The following is an 18825-nucleotide window of genomic DNA, read 5'->3' as shown; positions in this document are numbered from 1 at the left end:
CTTCCAGTTTTCATTACTGGATCATATTTTAATGTCTGGAGAGGCACAGCAGACATCCAGTTCAAATATGTTGTTCAAAAAGATGTTGTCTTTTTAATCGTAAGTTCAATCTGAGGGAAAAGAGTGAAACATTAATTTTGGAATGATATTCTACATTTTGAATAGATATCTTTGTGCAAGCATGTTATTATTAGTTTTGTAAGTGTATAACCTGTGAAGTTGCACAGGTCTCCATGTTTAAGAGGGTTCTACAATGGATTTGATGTTCTGCTGTTGCTGTCTTGAAATTCTTATGATTGTTGAACAAAAGGCCTTGCATTTTCATTTTGCAATGTGTCCTGCAAATTATATAGCTGGTTCTGCCTATAACTTAGAATTTATACTTTAATTTCTAGGCCCAGGATTCTCTCCTTTTTTAGTTAGAAACCTGCATGGATCTCTGTTCTCCACACCCATTCTCAGTTTTTGTTGGTATAGAACTAGGAAGGGCTGCCTGCTAAGCCTGCCAGGATGTGTACCAGCTGTGCCCTCCTTAGGCTTCAAAGGGCAGGGGCTCCATCCTGAAGCCTTAGCCATCTGTAGTGGCCTGAGCTTCTGTCAGTGGTAATCCCCACATCAGGGCCTGTGTTTATAACAGCCTAGCATAATGCATGCAGGACTTAGTGAGAGACTAAACAGTCTTCATTTGAAAATTAAAGGCTGTCAGTCATCTCAAGGATAGGGCCTATTCTGTGAAAACCCACAGCACCCATCTACCCTTCTCTCCCTGTTAGGTTTTTTAAGTATTTGCTCAAGCCTTGCCCACACTTCCTTAAACATATGCTTGACGGCCCTGTATCAGGAGTTTCTATAAGGCAGTAAAGAGGAACTAAGCAGAGAAAACCTCTGAATCTTTTCAGTGCTTGTGATAATGATTCAACTTCAAAAAACATTCTTGACCTCTTTCTTAGTGTATGCTGTCGCGGATCCAGGCACCGAGGGCATAGCAGAGAGCAAACTCAAGGACCATGAGATAATTATCATTTGTCACGGTGGCCCAGACATTGTGGTTTCACTCCTTGGCCTGTAATAACTCACCTCCGAGAGCTGATGTGAGGTTATAAGGAGATAATAGGGGACTGGGCCCTTGAAGAGCTACCTCGTGGGAGTATTTGCAAGGTGCAATATGAGCACTCAACTTAAAAAAAACCCGCAAGCTGTTCGAGGTATTTTTCCCAACAGCATCAGCTTAAATGGAAGCAGAGGGAGGGAGACATCAAAGTTATTTAAGTTTTTTCCTTAATTTTCAAACGACCGAACTTAAGCACAGCATCCCTCCCTAGACCCGTAACCGAGAGGAATGACAGCCGAGTAGAGTGCCAATGGAGAGAAAAGATCGTGCCCCGTCCAGCGCTACATCTTCCCAGATCCCAAAGCCAGAGAGGAAAAGCCGCGTCGACCCCGCCCTCGCCCCGGGCTCCCGCTTAATCCAGGCAACAGCAGTCGCGCCCGGCTGGGAAAGGAAACGGGCGCTCAGGAAAGAGGAGGGGCCAGGCCTCGGTGGGCGGGGCAAGGCGGAGCAGGGCCGCGGTGGGCGGGGCACAAAGGGGGAGGGGCCGTGGCCCAAAGTGGGCGCCTGAGGCTGCGGCCAGATAAGGAAAGGAAGCCGGAACAGGAGGGAGAGGCGGGGCCATCTTGGGGCGGAGCGCTAGGGGGCGGGGCATGGCAGGGCCGACTGCCTCTGCAAGCGGAGCCCAGGGCGCAGCAGGAGAGGCGGTACCGAGCCCAGGTGGGTGGGGCCGGGGCGGGGCCACGGCGGGGCTATGGTCGCCGCGCGCGGGGGCCGAGCCTTGCCACTGGATCCGCCCGCCGGCCCCGGAGCTGCTCCGCCGGCCTGAGCGCGGGACGCGGCGTCCAGGGGAGGAGGGCGAAGGGAAGCGGCGATGGCTCCGCGGAGAGTCTCTGGATCCGCGATCCTCGCCGCTGCTGTCTTCGTGGGAGGCGCCGTGAGTTCGCCGCTGGTGGCCCCGGGTGAGTGCCCAGGAGGGGCCAGGGCACCGAGTGCTGAGCCGGGTCCCCGGAGCGCGGAAGGAAGCGAGAGTCGGGACCGCGGTCCAGCGGCGCCTCGAGCTGTCCGCGTACTGGCACCGCCTCGGGGTCCCGGCTCTGAATATCTGGGTGTCCTGATGTGGCCTGGGTAGGGCGCGGTGCGTGGCAGCGGCTCCTGTCCCTCCCGTCCCGCCTACCGGCTCCTGCTTTCCCTTCCCTCGGGCCTCCTCTGAGGACTTGCACCCACCCCCCCCCGGGCTATGCAGGTTGTGGGGACCAGGCCGCGCCCCTCGGAACCCCGCGAACCCCTTTCCTGCCGCCTGGTCCTCAGAGGCCCCGCGAGCGGAAGATCGTGACTGCCAGGACCAGGTGCGCTGTCGCCGCCTCCCTCCCCGTTTTCAAAAAAAGTTTTCATTTATTTTAGTGGTTGATGAATTCTTGTAGCAGGTCACGGAGTTCAGATTTCTTCTCGTATATTCTGGATAAATCAGGCGAGTTTGTAAACTTACATTTTTTTCTTCTTTGTGTCAAGTCCTGTCATCACAAAAGGAACTCTCTGTGGTCAGGGCAGGAAGCCACCACCACCAGCAGAGATGCCAAAGTGTAGTCCCCAACGAAGAATTTATGATCTGGAATTTTTGAATTGAAAATTTTAAAGAGGAGGTGTAACGTTTACGGAAGCCCTGTATCACCCTCTTGTTATTGTAATTACAGACACCAAGGATTCCTTACCACTCTACCCCCTTATTAATTACCACCTCATCACAGCCGCTAAAAGAAAAAAACAAAAAAATCCTTATACCTTCTTGGTCTTCTGGGGTTGGCACAGCGTGGAATCTTACGTCAGCAGCTCTTCCACGCTTGCCTTCAGGGGTAGCTCCTCTTCTGGACCAAGTAATAAGCAACTGGACGCTTTCCAACTGTGACTATCTCCTCCATGAAAATGCATACACTGTTCTTCCTCCTGAGAACATTCCAATAATTTAAAGCTTTTTAAATGGCTATCCCTTTGGCCTTCACTTTTTCATGAAGTCCAGAACAGGTCTGGAAGGGATTGAGATGGCTAAAATGTCCCCTGAGTCTTTATCAGCAGACCCACATTTCCTTCAGCCATCCACCCTGGGGACATGGCAGTTAGTGACATGTCTTATTGGATGAGAGATTTTGGTTTTCATCTTGCGTTTCATTTCTGGGACCGGTAGGTGCATAATGAGATTCAAGTTGGACCGCAGATTGTAGACAGTCCTTAGAGGGCCAGAGTCGTTTGCTCTTGAATTTGGAAATGAGCTTACTCTGGGAGTAAAATTGTTAAAATTCAGCACATGATGCTTGTAATCAGCCATGAGCAGGAGAAATCCATCCCTAGAGTGGGTTCGTGTTTCATGGGATCTCTGAGCAACACCCAGGTCTCAGGACTGGAATGTGATGGAAGAAAGCTCTCTAACTGCATAGTAACCTTTTTGATAAAAGTCAATGCTTAAAGAAGAATGAGTTCTCTAAAGTGAAAGAGGTACAGCAGACAAACGTGCCAGCCTGCCTTGAGGCCCTAATCAGCCAACATTTGATCCTGCTGGGATCAAAGACCATGTTCACGCGTTTGCAGCTGAGCTTAGGGAAGTAGGGAGAAAGGGATGAGGAACAATGTTAAATGCCTGCTGAGTGCCAGGTTGTGGGTTAGGTACTTCATATGCATTTTAAAACTTATTTCTCTTACCCACATGGAGTTGTTATTTCCAAGGAGGTAACTGAGGCTAGAGAAGTTAAATAACCACCCAACATCACATAGTATTGTATCAGTCAGTGTTCAATCAGAAACAGAACCACTGTTCTGGGGTGGGGTGGGGTGTCTGCTCCTGTGTGTGCGTGTGTCTTTATGTGTCTCTTCATCTGGGATAACACAGCCTGCTTGATTCCAAAGTGCATTTTCTTTCTGCACCCCTCTGCTCCCCTGAGAGAAAATAGAATCAACCTCAGCAATCTTGCTGAGATTCTAAGATAGGGAGTTTAGGATGTCATAAACCTGCAAGCTTGTGGTTATCAGAAGTTGTGAAGTACAGAAATGAAGGGCAGATGCTTCACGGTGGGTGGTGGCAACAGTGGCATCGTCTCTTTCACTTCCTTTCTAGTAGAAGACTCTCATTAAACTCCTGCCTCTTAGTATCAGCATTCGAAACTCTATACCACAAGCACCCAAAGGGATGATTTTCCACATCTTGGCTTATTTATGCTTAAATTCTCTGGTTACTCAACCTTAGAGCTTATGTGGGCATAGCCCTCAGTAAGGAGTGGGTGGAAAAGGCCCAGGGGCTGGTGAGATGAGAACTGTGCTCCCCTCGGGCTCTGTGGGCTTCTGTCCAGCCTTCTGACTCCTCATTTTGATGCTAAAGATAAGCATTATTAAATTCGGGGTTCTCCCATTGACCAGGTAGCTGCCAAGCTGTACAGCCACATAATACACAGTTGGTGTGGGGAAGGCTTTAAAAAAGCACCCTTTGGCATTTGGGGTTCCATGCTCAGATTTAATTTAAAGAGGAAATGAAAAATTTGAGACACGCTTGTCATCCCCTCCTCCTACCCTCCAAAAAAGAAATGAATCAAGCAAACTATTTGGGTGTTTGCCTAGTTGAATTTCAATGTTAAGAGGCCAAAGCCCTAGGTGAAAACAAAAAATTTCATTGTTACTTTTTAAAGAATTGTTTGGCTCTGATGTGGAAGTTTAATTACATATTGATACCATGGAGAAGTGATTTAAAACTGATAGAATGAATTAAATTTTCATTGGTTAAAGCTGTTATCTTGAGGGGTCCCTAATAATTTAGGGCAATTCTCTAATTTTGTAAAGATTTGTTGTGCTGCTGAAAACAGGTAGAATGATGAATCTGGTGTGCCTTACATGGATTAAACTTAATATTTAGAGTTAGTATACTGTAGATACTTTACTGTTTTGGGAAGAATTTGAGATTTATTTTTAGCAATGTTGTGCCAAGCAGAGGTCTAAGTATTCACATCATTTTGTTCTTAAAACACCATGTCGGCTATATAGGCAGTTTTATTCCTGTGTTTATAGATGATGAAATTGAATCTCTAAGAAGTTAAGTTGAAAAGTCCCTCAAATGTGTAAGTTGAATTTTGATGCCGAGTCAGATTTGTTTGATTCTGAACCCATATTCAGATTATTACTAAACCATTTTGTTTTTCTTTTGAGGAAGAAAATTCTTTTTATTCTAAGATATTTGCAACAAATTACTATGTACAACACAAACATTGTAACCTAATCATTTGTGCCTTCTTACTATCTGAAATAAAAACATAAAATAAAATTTCATATATTTAACTGATAAAAAATAAAAAATTTCTACATAACAGGATAATGGCATAATATGGTGGAAAGAGCACCAATCTTTAAGTTATAGCCCTGGATTTGAAGCCAAAAGTTAAGAAGGGATTCTTCTGCCTCCATTTTGTACCAAGTCCTGTCCTTGCCTCTCTGGATGCTGGAGAGGTTCAAATGAGCTGTTTTCTCTGAAGGATCTTGGTAAATGACAAAGTGTCATTTATCTTTTGTCCTATGTATCTTTTTTGAAAAAATTGTTTTTCTTCCCCAAAGTGCCCATTAGACTTGATTTATAGTATAATGTCAGTTAGACCATCTAATAAATATAGACCACATATAGTGCCAGGTTGTCATTCTGGATGTGGTGATGGCTTTGTAATGGTAGGTTCACTGTAATTTTATAAAAGCCCAGAGTGACACTTGGAATTAAATGCCAAGCTTTCTTTTCTCATTTCCTCTCAAAATACGGTGTTGTAGGTATTTTTGGAAAGTTCCCCTAAAAGATTTAAAGTTTGTAGGGAGGGGGGAGAAAATCACCCTTGATCCATTGCTGTAAGGCACGCCCCACTATTAGCATATTTCATTCTGGTCTTTCTGTGCATTTTGAGCTTGAATAGGATTGGAGTGGAGTACAATTTTGTATCCTGCCTTTTTACCTTATGTTATTTATACATGAAAGTTTCTCCATTTCCCTACACAAAGAATGGCTTCTGTTATGTGGATTTGCTGTATTTTACTTCACTGTTATAATTTATACACGTCTGTAATCCTTTATGGACAATTATGAAATGTGGAAAGCTCTGAAAAGTTTTTTGTGGGCTTTTGGAAGCCAACATGAGGTTCTGTAGTATACATTTCTCTTACTTGGTTTAAACGTTCCTGTGTTCTGCTGCAACAATATTAATGAATTTAATTTAAAAAATTTTTTTGAGACAGAGTCTGATCCTGTCACCTGGGCTAGAGTGCAGTGGCATCATCATAGCTCACTGCAACCTGAAACTGTTGGGCTAAAGCGATCCTTCTGCCGCGGCCTCCCAGAGTTAGAATTACAGGCATGAGCTACTGTACCCAGCCTTGAATTTGATTTTCAAGTGTTACATAATGTGTGTTAAATGCATTGCATTACCTTCCTAGAATCAAAAAGTCTGAATGTCGAAGGACATCTGACCTCCAGGTTTTCAGATAAGGGATTATGGTCCTGCATTTCCTCTTCTGTGACTCACCTGTGTGTTGGGAGCCAAATATAAAACTGCTCAAAATAGCAAACTACCCTATGGAGAAAATATGTCTTTAAACGAACGGAACTTTAGAAAAAGAAGAACCGTTTGGTATTCTAGTGTGGAACTTAATAAAATAAAGATACCTAGAAAAAGCTGAAGTTTCATTTATTCCAGGCGGCTTTGTGGATGGGAGCCCATTATAATGGAAACTTGATGGGTAGATGGAGAGGCTGGGCCGAATTTCTCTTCTTCTTTCTTCTGCCAATTATTCACACAGTTCTCTTTGTAAGAGAAACTGAATCCACCCAAGGGACTTTCTGGAGGGTGGGCCAGTCACCTTACCTTGAGGATCCTTTTTGCCCAGCTTGTTGAACTCAGGGGACCTGGTTTTCCATTCTCATTTGCAATACCCCAAGGGTCCCGACTTCTCTTCTTTGCTCATTGGCACTGTCCCAGGATCCGAAATAGGGAGAATTCCCTAGCCTGGGGTCTCCCATTCCCTGTGGCGGCTGCCGGCCCTTCCCTATCCCCTCTCCTGTTTTGTTTATACACTCTGGTGTATAACTGCATTCTAACCAGCAATAAAAAAAATGAGACCACTGTTGTACAGAGGAAAAAAAAAATCTTTAAATCATCTTCCTTATCTGTATTTTGGAGAAAACATGGCTGAACTGCCTCATGGGGTTGTCGTGACAGTCATATAAGAGAAAACAAGTGAGTGCTTCACATAGTGTTTGGCACATAATAATTGCTAACAAAGTATCATCATCATCATTATTATTATTTCACCTTAATTAGATACTAACCTGTCACAGTTAAAAGATGAGAAAAGGCTCCACACCACTCCATAATTTTCCTTTTTGGTCCCCTGTGATGATCTGAAGGGTCTCCTATCACCTCTCACTCCCAAGCCCCAGATGCTGGTGTTGGTTGCATAAAGGGAAGAGAAGGGTCAAGGCTTTGGTCTTGAGCAGTGCCCTGGCTCCAGCAGAAAAGGAATAGAGGCCAGTGGCTTGGCTGAGAGTTTTCTTGGGAGGTAGGGGAGTCTTGGGAGGTAGGGGAGTCTTGGGGTAGAGCCTTTGGCTGCCAAAATTAGGCAAGGAAAGAGAGAAAGCAAGGAAGCCGTTACCTTTATATGAATGGAATGTGTCACTTTCTTTGGAAAGAACTTTGGGAAATCCACCAATTGGTTTCTTTCTAGCCAGCCAATCTGTATGTGTAGTCACAAAATTGTGACAGTTTTTATTTGGATTTGATGTAATGATCACCTTGACATGCTTTTTTTTTTTTTTTAGACAGTCTCACTTTATCGCCCCCTGGTAGGTGCCCTGGCATCATAGCTCATAGGAACCTCAAACTGTTGGGCTCAATGATTCTCTTGCCTCAGCCTCCTGAATAACTGGGACTACAGGCACCTGCCACAATGCCTGGCTGTTTTTTAGAGATGAGGTCTTGGTCTAGCTCAGGCTGGTCTGGAACTCGGGAGCTCAGGCGATTTGCCTGCCCCTGTCTTGCAGAGTGCTGGGATTACAGGTGTGAGCCACGGTGCCTGGCCCCATTTTCTTTTTTTCTTTTCAGACATAGTCTCACTTTGTCACCCTGGGTATAGTGCTGTGACATCAAAGCTCACAGCAACCTCAAACTCTTCGACTCAAGTGAACCTCGTGGCTCAGCCTCCCAAGCAGCTGGGACTACAGTCACCTGCCACAACACACAGCTAGTTTTAGAGATGGGGTTCACTCAAGGCTTGTCTTGACCCCCTGAGCTCAGGCAATCTGCCTGCCTCGGTCTCCCAGAGTGCTGAGATTACAGGCATGAGCCATGGTGCCCGCCCTCATGATGTGCTTTTTGATTACCTAGAGCCTGGTCATTGTTCATCTTCTCATTGGTCACTGGTGTTTTGATGAAGGAGATCTTATGATGAGAATCCTGTAGTGTCAGGGCTGGAAGGGACCTTGCCTGTCTCCTCAAAGCTTCTTACTTAGCAGAGGAGGAAACTGACTTGGCACAGCCAGGACTCAAGTGGGTTTCTTTACTCATCTAGAATGCGTCCCGTTGTGTCAGGCTGTCTTTCTACTGAACTGGGTCCAGCCAAGCTGCTTAGGTCAGGTTCCTTGGTCTACAGTGGCCTTTAGTCCTCACGTTCAAGGGTCTGGTTTCTTAGCTCTTTTGGATTTGGGATGAGGAAGACTTCCGAAGAATACCTCTGGTAACTGCCTCATGGGAGTAATTGTGTTGTTTTTAGTCATAGGATCTATGTGATAACTAACCTGTCTCTTTGCAGGGGGAAGCAACCCAGAAAGGCTCAGTGGCCTGAGGGAATCAGGAGCAGCTGTGGCCTGTAGCAGGGGAGCACAGCCGGGGTGGTGCCATAGCTCAGTGGGTAGGGCGCCGGCCACATACACCAAGGTAGGTGGGTTCAAACCCAGCCTGGGCCTGCTAGAGAACAATGACAACTGCAACAAAAAAATAGCCGGGTTTTGTGGTGGGTGCCTATAGTCTCAGCTGCTTGGGAGGCTGAGGCAAGAGAATTGCTTAAGCCCAAGAGTTTAGGTTGTTGTGAGCTGTTGACGCTACGGTGCTCTATCCCGGGGTGACAGCTTGAGATTCTGTCTCAAAAAAAAGGACCACACCATTAGGTTTGGTGACGGGCTGTTTGTGTGTGTCTTGTTCACCAGGCTCAGAGTAAAGTAGACATTTAAATATTTGAGTGAATGAAGGAAGCCAGAGCTTCCTTCATAATCCAGGGATTATGACACTTGGGCCAAAGTGTTTTTCCTTTCTAGTAAAGTGAAGACTTATTCTCAAATTTTCACCCACGAATCTTAGCTGTAAGTCTTCCCGTTTCCCTTCCTTTGTGAGGGGTTGTTGTGTCTGCCAGCCACGCTGGGCCGTGTTACTCCAAAGCCAGAAAAATCTGGTCATGGAGAAGTAAAGACTGATAACGAGTAAGCAGGGGCCGCCTTTCAGGTGAATGTGTTGTGACACTAATAGGAAGTGAGAGCGAAAATTTTCAGTGTGGAGGTTTTCAAAACCCAAATCCATTCATGAAGCTCTTTTCAAAAGCTAAGTTCAATTGTGTTTTGCCAAGTAATACTTTAACCCCATCTATTACTTGTATATATATCTTCTTTTTTTTTTTTTTTTGACACTCTGTGCCCTGGGTAGAGTGCTGTGGTGTCATAGCTCACAGCAACCTTAAACTCCTGGGTTCAAGTGATGCCGTTGCTTCACCCTCCTGAGTAGTGGGGACCACAGGCACTCACCACACTGCCAGCTTGTTTTTCTATTTTTTTTTTTTTTTTTGAGACGGAGCCTCAAGCTGTCCCCCTGGGTAGAGGGCCATGGCATCACAGCTCACAGCAACCTCCAACTTCTGGGCTCAAGCAAGTCTCCTGCCTCAGCCTCCCAAGTAACTGGGACTACAGGTGCCTGCCACAACGCCTGGCCATTTTTTGGTTTTTTGGTTGCAGCCATTTTTGTTGTTGGCGGGCCCGGGCTGGGGATTCGAACCCGCCACCTTAGGTGTATGTGGCTGGCGCCCTAGCTGCTTGAGCCACAGGCGCCGAGCCTGTTTTTCTATTTTTAATAGAGACGTGGTCTTCCTCTTGCTGAGGCTGTCTTGAACTCCTGATCTCAGGTGTTCCACCTGTCTTGGCCTCCTAGAGTATTAAGATTTCAGAGTATTAAAATTTATAGGGCCACCACGCTCCGCCCTATATCCATATTCTTAATTTTATAATAACTTATATAGTTCAGAACCAATTATTTCATGGGTTAGTTCTTTTATTTATGCATTCAGCAAATATTAACAGAGTGCCCCAAGTGATAGCCCCAAAATAGGCTATGTCCCTTTTAGGGGGCTAGCAGGTTATCAGGGAAGAAAATTAATTAAACAAGCAAAATGATAAAAGTATCCTTAGTGCTTTGATGAGGGAAGCTTGGCACAGGACCAGAGGACTAACCTGAGGCTGGGAGTGGGACATGGCTGGGAGAAGCGAGACTCCAGTACAGGTTGGGCAAGCTTCCTGGAGGAGAGGAAGTTTAGACGTACACCTGCAAATTTGTTGGAATTATCCAGGAGAAAGGCGCTAGTGTTCACTGAAAGAGGAGGTTAGAGTGAGCAAAGCCACAGCAGCAGTCCCCAAACTCGAGTGTGTAGGAGCCCACCTAGAGGGCTGCTTAAAACACAGATCTCTGGGCCCCAGCCCGTAGTGGCTGAGTCAGTGGGTCTGGGATGGGACTGGAGAATTGGCTTTCTAAGCTATGTGAGGCTGGCTTAGCATCATATGTGAGCAGGGGAGTGGGGGAGATGAGAGAGGGAAGAAGTAGATGAGCTATGTCCCTCTTTCCTTGGACGTCCCTCCTTTCTTCTTGGGGCTGTCCCTGTCCTGTCCTCTTTGCATCCTTCAAGCTGTGAGATAAAGGAAAGCGCTTCCAGGAAACCTTTCCTGTGTTTCTCACTGGCTGAATTGCCTGTGGATATACACATCTGACCGTGATTCTGGATAATCCTGTATCTGGCCCGTGCTGTTTGACCCTCAGTTACATGAGGTTGTTCCCACTGTGTTTGTTTGTCTCACTACAGCTCTTTGAGGAAGCTGAGCCCGAGACACAGTTGGTGTTTGAGTGCTTGATCAAATTTAATTCTTGCAACTGATACAGGGTTCCCCCATTCAAGGCTTGACAGGGAACAGAGGTTTCCTAGACCTGGGCAATTTCATGAAGGGAACGCCCTGACCTTTTGCCCTGATCTGGAGGGATGACTATTCATTCATTCATCAATAACACTCATTAACTCCAAGTCCCGGCCAAATATAATTCTCCAGACCTTATACCCCTAGACAAAGGACCTGCGTGGAGTCTCCCTACTTAGGTCTTCTCCTCTGCCAAAAGCTCTGGTACTTTTTTATTTCTTCTGTATTCCTTTCTGTCTAATAAAATCCTGTCTTACCACTGATCTGTGATCTGTGGGTTCGTTCTTTGAAACTCTGAGACGAAGGACCTGAAGAAAGAAATTCCAGTAACACAACCACTTTGAGAAACAAGTTGTGTATTTTGTTTTGTGCAGACGAGAAAGCTGAGACTTATAAGGAATAACCAAGATAAAGAGAAGGGAAACTTCTTGCTTAAGTCACAGAGGAGGGGACACCAAGCCCCAAACTGCTCATTTTTCTCAAATGCTGTGTGCATTATATGAAATTAAACAAGTGTTCTGTGCAGGCGCCACTGATAGAAAGTTTTGTATTTCATTTGTTTTTGAACTTTTTCATTGTAGGTCCGTCAACTTGAAGAGAAAACAAAGTCATCTTATCAATTGAATGTAGGTTTTGCTTTTAGTGAATAATGGGCAATTATCTTAGGAATTCTTCAGAAATAATCCACTTGCTTTTGGGGTAAATATGTGGAGTGGGTAATTCAATTTACATGTCTTTAGGTTTAGAAATAGTCTTTATGGCTCAGTGCCCGTGCTCAGTGGGTAGGGCACCCACCACATACACTGGGGCTGGTGGGTTTGAATCCAGCCCGGGCCTGCTAAACAACGACAATAACAACAAAAATAGCTGGGCATTGTGGTGGGTGCCTGTAGTCCCAGCTACTTGAGAGGATAAGGCAAGAGAATCGCTTAAGCCCAAGAGTTTGAGGTATCTGTGAGCTGTGACATCAGGGCACTCTACAAAAGGGCGACATAGTGAGACTTTGTCTCAGAAGAAATGATCTTTCTAAAATTTTGGCACTAGGGAGATATTAAAGAAAAACTGATTTCAGTTTCCTGAAAAGACACAGATTAGACCGTGATGCTGTTACTCTTCTTAATTGGCCAGACAAGTTTAGCGGAGTGGTTGAAGGTTTCTGAAGAGCCTGTGCATAATGTATCACAAGATAGATAGGGTTAAGAACAAACCAACAAAAAATTCCTTCTGATGCCAGTAACAGGCCAAGCTTTCTCCCCCGTATACACAAACACAGAGTGGATCTCTGAGATTCCTCTTAGGGGTGGAATATGAACAATGCATTGGGTTTTCAGTCTCCTGGTGTGACTTGGGAATACGACTTTTCAAATGTTCCAACAGTTGTTCATAGTCCGAAGTTCCCAACACAGTCATGTGAATTATCCACATTATAAAAACCAGCAGCCCGGAATTTCCTGGCTTTGGTGGAGTGGCAGATGGCTGATGAGCAGGCGTCCCTGCATCTTTCTTTGCATGCTGGTGCTGGGTGCTTGTATGGCCTGGGTGCTTACTGCTTCCTCAGCTCTTTCCAACTAAACACCACTAGCAAAAGGGAGGCATTAGGACATTGTTTAAAAGTATATGACAGGTTTTGAAGGTAAAACTCATTTCTTGCCAACTCACATTCTTTGCAGGTAAAAATCGCCAATATTCCTTACATTGTACAATTCATTTCAACTTAAGGCTTTCCTTATTTGAGATGCTGTGTGGTAGGTATGTGAAATGTACAATGTAGCTGGATTCTGCCCTCCACAGACTTGTGATTGAGATGGGGGAGATAAGCTATGAATACAAGTCCTTATAGTGTAACAGAGAGTGTGTTTGCTGTATTCAGAGAACTGCAGATAAAGTGCTGTGTGGGATCAAAGGAGGGAGACTTCCTTTTGATAAGAGGGATGGAAAAGACTTCATAGGCTAAAACTTGGCTTTGTAAGTGGATTTTAAAGGGAGTATAGGGAACAGTGTGCTCAGCAAAAGGAACGGCCTGTGCTAAGGCGTGGTGGTCAGAATGGAAAAGTTAGTGCAGACCACATGTGGACAGAGGTCCCTTGGCATGAGGCTGCAGTGGAGAAACTAAGGCTTGTTGAGGCCCTCCTGAAACTATGCACTTGATTGTGTAGGCAGTGGGTGCTGAGGGTCTGCTGGAGTGGAGGACAGGGGACCAGAAGAGGCCTCAGGCATTCCTGTGTGGCCTGGTTAATTACTTCACCTGTCTGTTCTGTAGCTTTCACATCTCTAAATGGATTTGAAAATAAGTGCCTACTTCATAGGGTTATTGTAAGGGTTCAATGAGTTAATATCTATGGAGTGCTTATAGCAGTAACTGTACTAAGAATGTATCAACGTGTAACTATTATCAGTATCATTTTTTCTGTGTCTTGCTGGTTGCTGTTGGTTTTCAGAGATCTTATTTAGGTTTCATGCTAGTCAGTTTCATGTTTATTTCTCCTTAAAATCAGATTCTTTGGAAAAAAATAATTTCCTCCACATCTAGGATTTTCCTAATTATTTCTGTTTAATCTTTCCTCTATCTGCCTTTTCTAGAGCGACTTTTAGTTTCCCTTTTATTCCCTTCTACTTTGCTCTTTCACTAACAGCAGAAGTGGGGACCTCGTTGCACCAGAGGATCAACAGGAACAGATCCTTGGGGCTCTGCGTTTACTCACCTTCCTCTCCCAGCTCCCATTTCTTGGAAGCCAGGGGACGTGCCTGTGCAGCTGGAACACTGCCCCACTTCACCTGTGACTAATTGGAAAACCCTCCATGTAGGACTTCCGTGGTTCTCTGTTTAGTGGTTATCTGCTTCCTGTTCCTGGAAGGAAGAGAAACTCTGGGCTCATGTGCAGGCACATGGCGCTGGGCTGGACCGTGGATGTCCATGCAGCGTGGGCTGCCTGCCTGCTGTTCCCTCCCTCCCCTCCTGGACTCGGCACCCCACATTTAGCATCTCCTGCTGCAGCCTGGCTCTTACCCTTCACTGTCCTGTCCTGGATGTTGCTTTTCTATCTCCAGCCAAGCTGTATGCTCGGCAAGGGTAACAGCTGTTTTACACTATTACCCCTGAAATAATAATTCCAGCGATAATGGTCAGCATTTCTTGAGCACTTACTTTGTACTGGATGGTTGAGTAAACCTGAGTTCATCTCATGTAATGCTCAGGAACAATTCTGTTATCTTCATTTTCTAGATAAGGAAACTGAGGTACAGAGAAGCTAATTGACTCACCTGAGTCAATTAACAAATTGAACACAGTACAGCCATGAAAAAGTTGTTCCTCTTCTGCTTTTGTGCTCCCTAGGGAGCCGCAGGTGGTTCAGAGTTTGTGCCTGCAACAGACCTCCGTTCGCCTCTGCATCTCAGCCCAGCTGTTCCCTAGATGTGAGATGTTGATTTCAATACTTTGTTCTTTATCATCTGCATTTGTAAGATGAGATTAATAATAACACCTATCTCAGAGTTTTGGAGATTAAAGAAAAAAGACGATGCAACTAGAAACACAGGACATGTAAAGATCAGTTGCTAGTAGCAGTTGGTGAAGTAATCAAGTGTCCTAGAGGCCCTGGATGGGGGAATTATGGATGTCCAGCACTCCAGGGGCATCAGTCAGCACCTTTCCCTCTCCCTGTGCTGGCCGGGGCTGGGCCTTCCTCTCTGTCTTCCTTCACTGCAGCTGGCTCAGCTCCATCGGCTGTTTTCCCACGTGGTTAGTTTGTGTATTTTGCATGGTGGAAATGACGTGGCAGGACTCCAAACCCGGCAGGGTCGGGTTATACCCAGAAACCAGGGATCAGCTCCCTAAGGACTGATCTTCTGTACCGGCTCCCACTCCTAGGGGAGTCCCTGGCTCCTAAAGCAGCATCTTTTTGCCCTTGCTGTTGCTGTTTCTGCTGGAAACAATCTGGGCCTGTCCTCTTCCTCCTATTTGATTGTTTTATTCTGACATTTTCTACTTAGCCTCCCTTCCTATTTTCAGTAATTTCTAGCCTGGTCTTTACTTGGCCTCTTGCAATGAATGTACGTGAACAGATCTGTTGGGAATCACAGCCCTGTGCAAAGTGGGCAGTGGCCTGTAGTGAGGTCACATCAGCTCCGCCTTAGCGTCCCCTTATGGATCTGGCAGTTTGGAAGGAGATGGAGTCCACTGAAGAGCCAGCTGAGGGCCAGTTCCCAAAGCTGGGTGGGGGGTATGTGCTACTATTTGTAGTCTTCTTTTGAAGGCTTCAAAAACTGGAGTCTCCTGGTGGTTTTGATAAGCACAGGAGCTTGCTGTTTGCTTATATCTTTCAGAAAGGACTTACCCAACAAGTGTGTGAAGCTGTGGGGTGTATCTGTCCAGCTCTGAGAAGAATCTGCTTATTATGTTTGTAAAACGCTTGGTATTTGGCAAGTGGGGTGTGAGTACACTGGACGTTCTGTCCTTCTCAGGAGGATCTTAGTGAAACTGCTTATCGAGTTACAGTGAACCTGGATGCTCCCTGGATGCGTCACTGGGTTCCCTTCTGGAAGGAGTAGGTCTGCTTTCACAGGGTCCCTGCAGTGCGTGGTCAAGGTGCCTCCACTGTGCTCAGCAGCTGTGACAGGGATTAGAGGACAGAGACATCTTCACTTCCTCCACTTGGGGAAATAGGCATTTGACTTAGAGTTTTTCTGCTCGTTGTAGGTCCTGTTTGTTTTGTTTTTGAGGCAGAGTCTCACTTTGTAGCCCCCAGTGGAGTGCCATGGTGTCATAGCTCACAGCAACCTCAAACTCTTGGGCTTAAGTGATTCTTTTGTCTCAGCCTCCCAAGTAGCTGGGACTACAGGCACCCACTGCAACGCTGGGTTATTTTTAGAGATGAGGTCTTGCTCTAGCTCAGGCTGGTCTCGAAACTGTGAGCTCAGGCAATCCACCTACCTGGCCTCCCAGAGTGCTAGGATTACAGGCATGAACCGCTGACCCAGCCCCATTTTTTTTTTTCTAATGTTGACTATGGTGTGTCTGAGTGTTCTGTTGTGAGATGGTCAGGGAAGAAGTCATTGGGTCTGAGTTGTGTTTCTTTTGCCAGGCTCATTTCTCTGCTACTTAGGCCACTGATTTGTTTACAAAGTAAGGCTGTTACTAACATCCTGGCTAACTCCTTAGAATTAGGGGTTTCAAATAAAGCAATGAATATGAAAGTGCATTGAAAAGCATTTTGTCATTTGTATCTTTGGTCTCGCCTCAGCAAGGTTGATATGTGTTCTTCAGCCTTCTCTCTTGGCTCAGCTCCAAACCATCGGCTTACTTGCTAAACTTCTGTCTTTTAACTCTCCTTCTGGACGGGAGCCTCTGTGGAAAGCAGGCTGCAATCCACCATCTTACCTCCCCCCCAGCATTTTGTCATTCTGGTGGGACTTTTATATCTTGTATAATGTGTCACTGGCTAATGTGCCTGATTGAAAATTTTCTTCCTCCCCTCCTCCTTCTTTCTTTTATTTTCTGAGATATTTAGATGCCATATAAGTACCATGCTGGTACAAATTGTGTTTGTGGCAACTGTTGAATAATTTCTGAGCATAATAGACTGTGAGTTATTAATGTGGACATTTATGTCTGTGAATGAGATGCTTTTCAGTATATAAAGGCCTTCCTTTTACTCTTACCTTCATAATAGTTATCAAAGGGGTAAAATAAATTTATGCCTGCAGGGGTGTCCAACCTGTGGCCTGTGGCCTGCATGCTGATTATGTGAGGACTGTTTTGTTCATCAGTGGTGTTGGATATTGCCAAATTATGCACGACCCTTGTTTCTGCTCATCAGCTTCTGTTATTGTTGGTGTATTTATTTATTTATTTATTTTGAGACAGAGCCTCAAGCTGTCCCCCTGGGTAGAGTGCTGTAGCATCACAGCTCACAGCAACCTCCAACTCCTGGGCTTAAGCAAGTCTCCTGCCTCCGCCTCCCAAGTAGCTGGCACCACAGGCGCCCGCCACAATGCCTGGCTATTTTTTGGTTGCAGCTGTCATTGTTGTTTGGCGGGCCCAGGCTGAATTTGAACCCGCCACCTTAGGTGTATGTGGCTGGCGCCTTAGCCACTAGAGCCACAGGTGCCGAGCCAGTTGTTGGTATATTTAATGTGTGGCCAAGACAACTCTTCTTCCAACATATGGCAGAGAAGAAAAAGGTTGGACACCCTTGCAAGTTTACATGGCTCACTTGTTTTTTGAAGTTGTAATTAATGTGGGGAAATGTTATGCTACCAGGATTTTTTTAAAAAACGAAGTTAGTACACATTTCATCTTGCTTTAGCTGACTTTAATAGTTTTTATGAAGATGATTTTTGCACTAGAAGAAGATAGATTGAGATTCCAATGTTAATAGTGTATAATAGGTCATTGGAGAAGGAGTTTTTTTTTTTTATTTATTCAAGGGCACTGGGGTAGGTGAATGTAGCCCAGCTCTCTCCCTAGACAGTTGGTGATAGTTTAACCCACCTGTTTTCCCAAAGGCATGTGTGTGTCACCTGATAAAACTGAAGGCCACCTCTGCTCTTACCCTGTTAAGCAATGAGGCTGAGAGTATGGGCCCTGCGGCCGTTGCCTGGGTGGTGTCCTGTCTGCCAACACACTGAGGCTTGTTATTGAACCCCTGTGTGCCTCATTTCCTCATCTGCAAATAGGGGTGAGAGAACCTTCCTTAAATATGTGATGGAAACGAAATGAGATTGTACACAAAGTGTCTAGAACAGTGCCTGACACCACAAACACTCTGGAAACTCTGCTCCTACAATTATTTTAAAGTCACAACTCATTCTTCACAACACACCACCTTTCAGAAAGATTCTGAAGCCAATAATAGATTCCTGATGTCCTGTTGCTTTAGGGTCACTTCAAACAAATGATTTCTCTTTTTTTTTTGAGACAGAGTCTCACTATGTTTCCCTTGGTAGAGGCCGTAGCATCACAGCTTACAGCAACCTCAGACTCTTAGGCTTAAGCTATTCTCTTGTCTCAGCCTCCCAAGCCTACAGGCACCTGCCACAACACCCAGCTATTTTTTGTTGCAGTTGTCATTGTTGTTTAGCTGGCTGGGGCCAGGCTTGAACCCACCAGCCTTGGTATATGTGGCTGATGCCGTAACCCTTGAGCCAAACAAATTATTTTTTTTTTAAAGAATTCTTTGCCTTTTCTTGAATGGACGTAATTTACATTTAAAAGTTATAAAAAAGTCTTTAAGTCAAAGTCTCCAGTTGCCAGGAGACAGACTGTACTATCAAACTTTGAACAATTCATAAACTAGGCGGGAGTGGCTGTAATCCCAGCACTCTGGGAGGCCAGGAGTTCAAGACAAGCCTGAGCAAGAGCAAGACGTGGTCTCTAAAAACAGCTGGTCTCAGCTTGGCGCTTATAGCTCAACCGGCTAAGGCGCCAGCCACGTACACCTAAGGTGGCAGGTTTGAATCCCCAGCCTGGACCCGCCAAACAACAATGACGGCTGCAACCAAAAAATAGCCGGGCGTTGTGGCAGGCGCCTGTGGTCCTAGCTACTTG

At 45.5% G+C, this 18825-nt stretch overlaps 1 protein-coding gene across 1 annotated transcript in view; it reads left to right on the top strand.

The window, feature by feature from the left end:
* The first annotated feature begins 1803 nt into the window (after positions 1–1803).
* RELL1 (RELT like 1) overlaps positions 1804–18825 on the top strand; it is a 55712-nt gene continuing 38690 nt past the window's right edge. The window contains exon 1 of the mRNA XM_003801626.3: positions 1804–2010. Within this exon, the coding sequence (XP_003801674.1) occupies positions 1923–2010 (88 nt within the window). The 5' untranslated portion in view covers positions 1804–1922. The remainder of the gene's footprint in view (positions 2011–18825) is intronic.

The sequence above is a fragment of the Otolemur garnettii genome, unplaced genomic scaffold (assembly GCF_000181295.1).
Source record: "Otolemur garnettii isolate 467f Iridium unplaced genomic scaffold, OtoGar3 scaffold00214, whole genome shotgun sequence".
Taxonomy (NCBI): domain Eukaryota; kingdom Metazoa; phylum Chordata; class Mammalia; order Primates; family Galagidae; genus Otolemur; species Otolemur garnettii.
The sequence above is the reverse complement of the archived record's forward strand: the minus strand, read 5'-3'. Positions and strand labels throughout refer to the sequence as shown.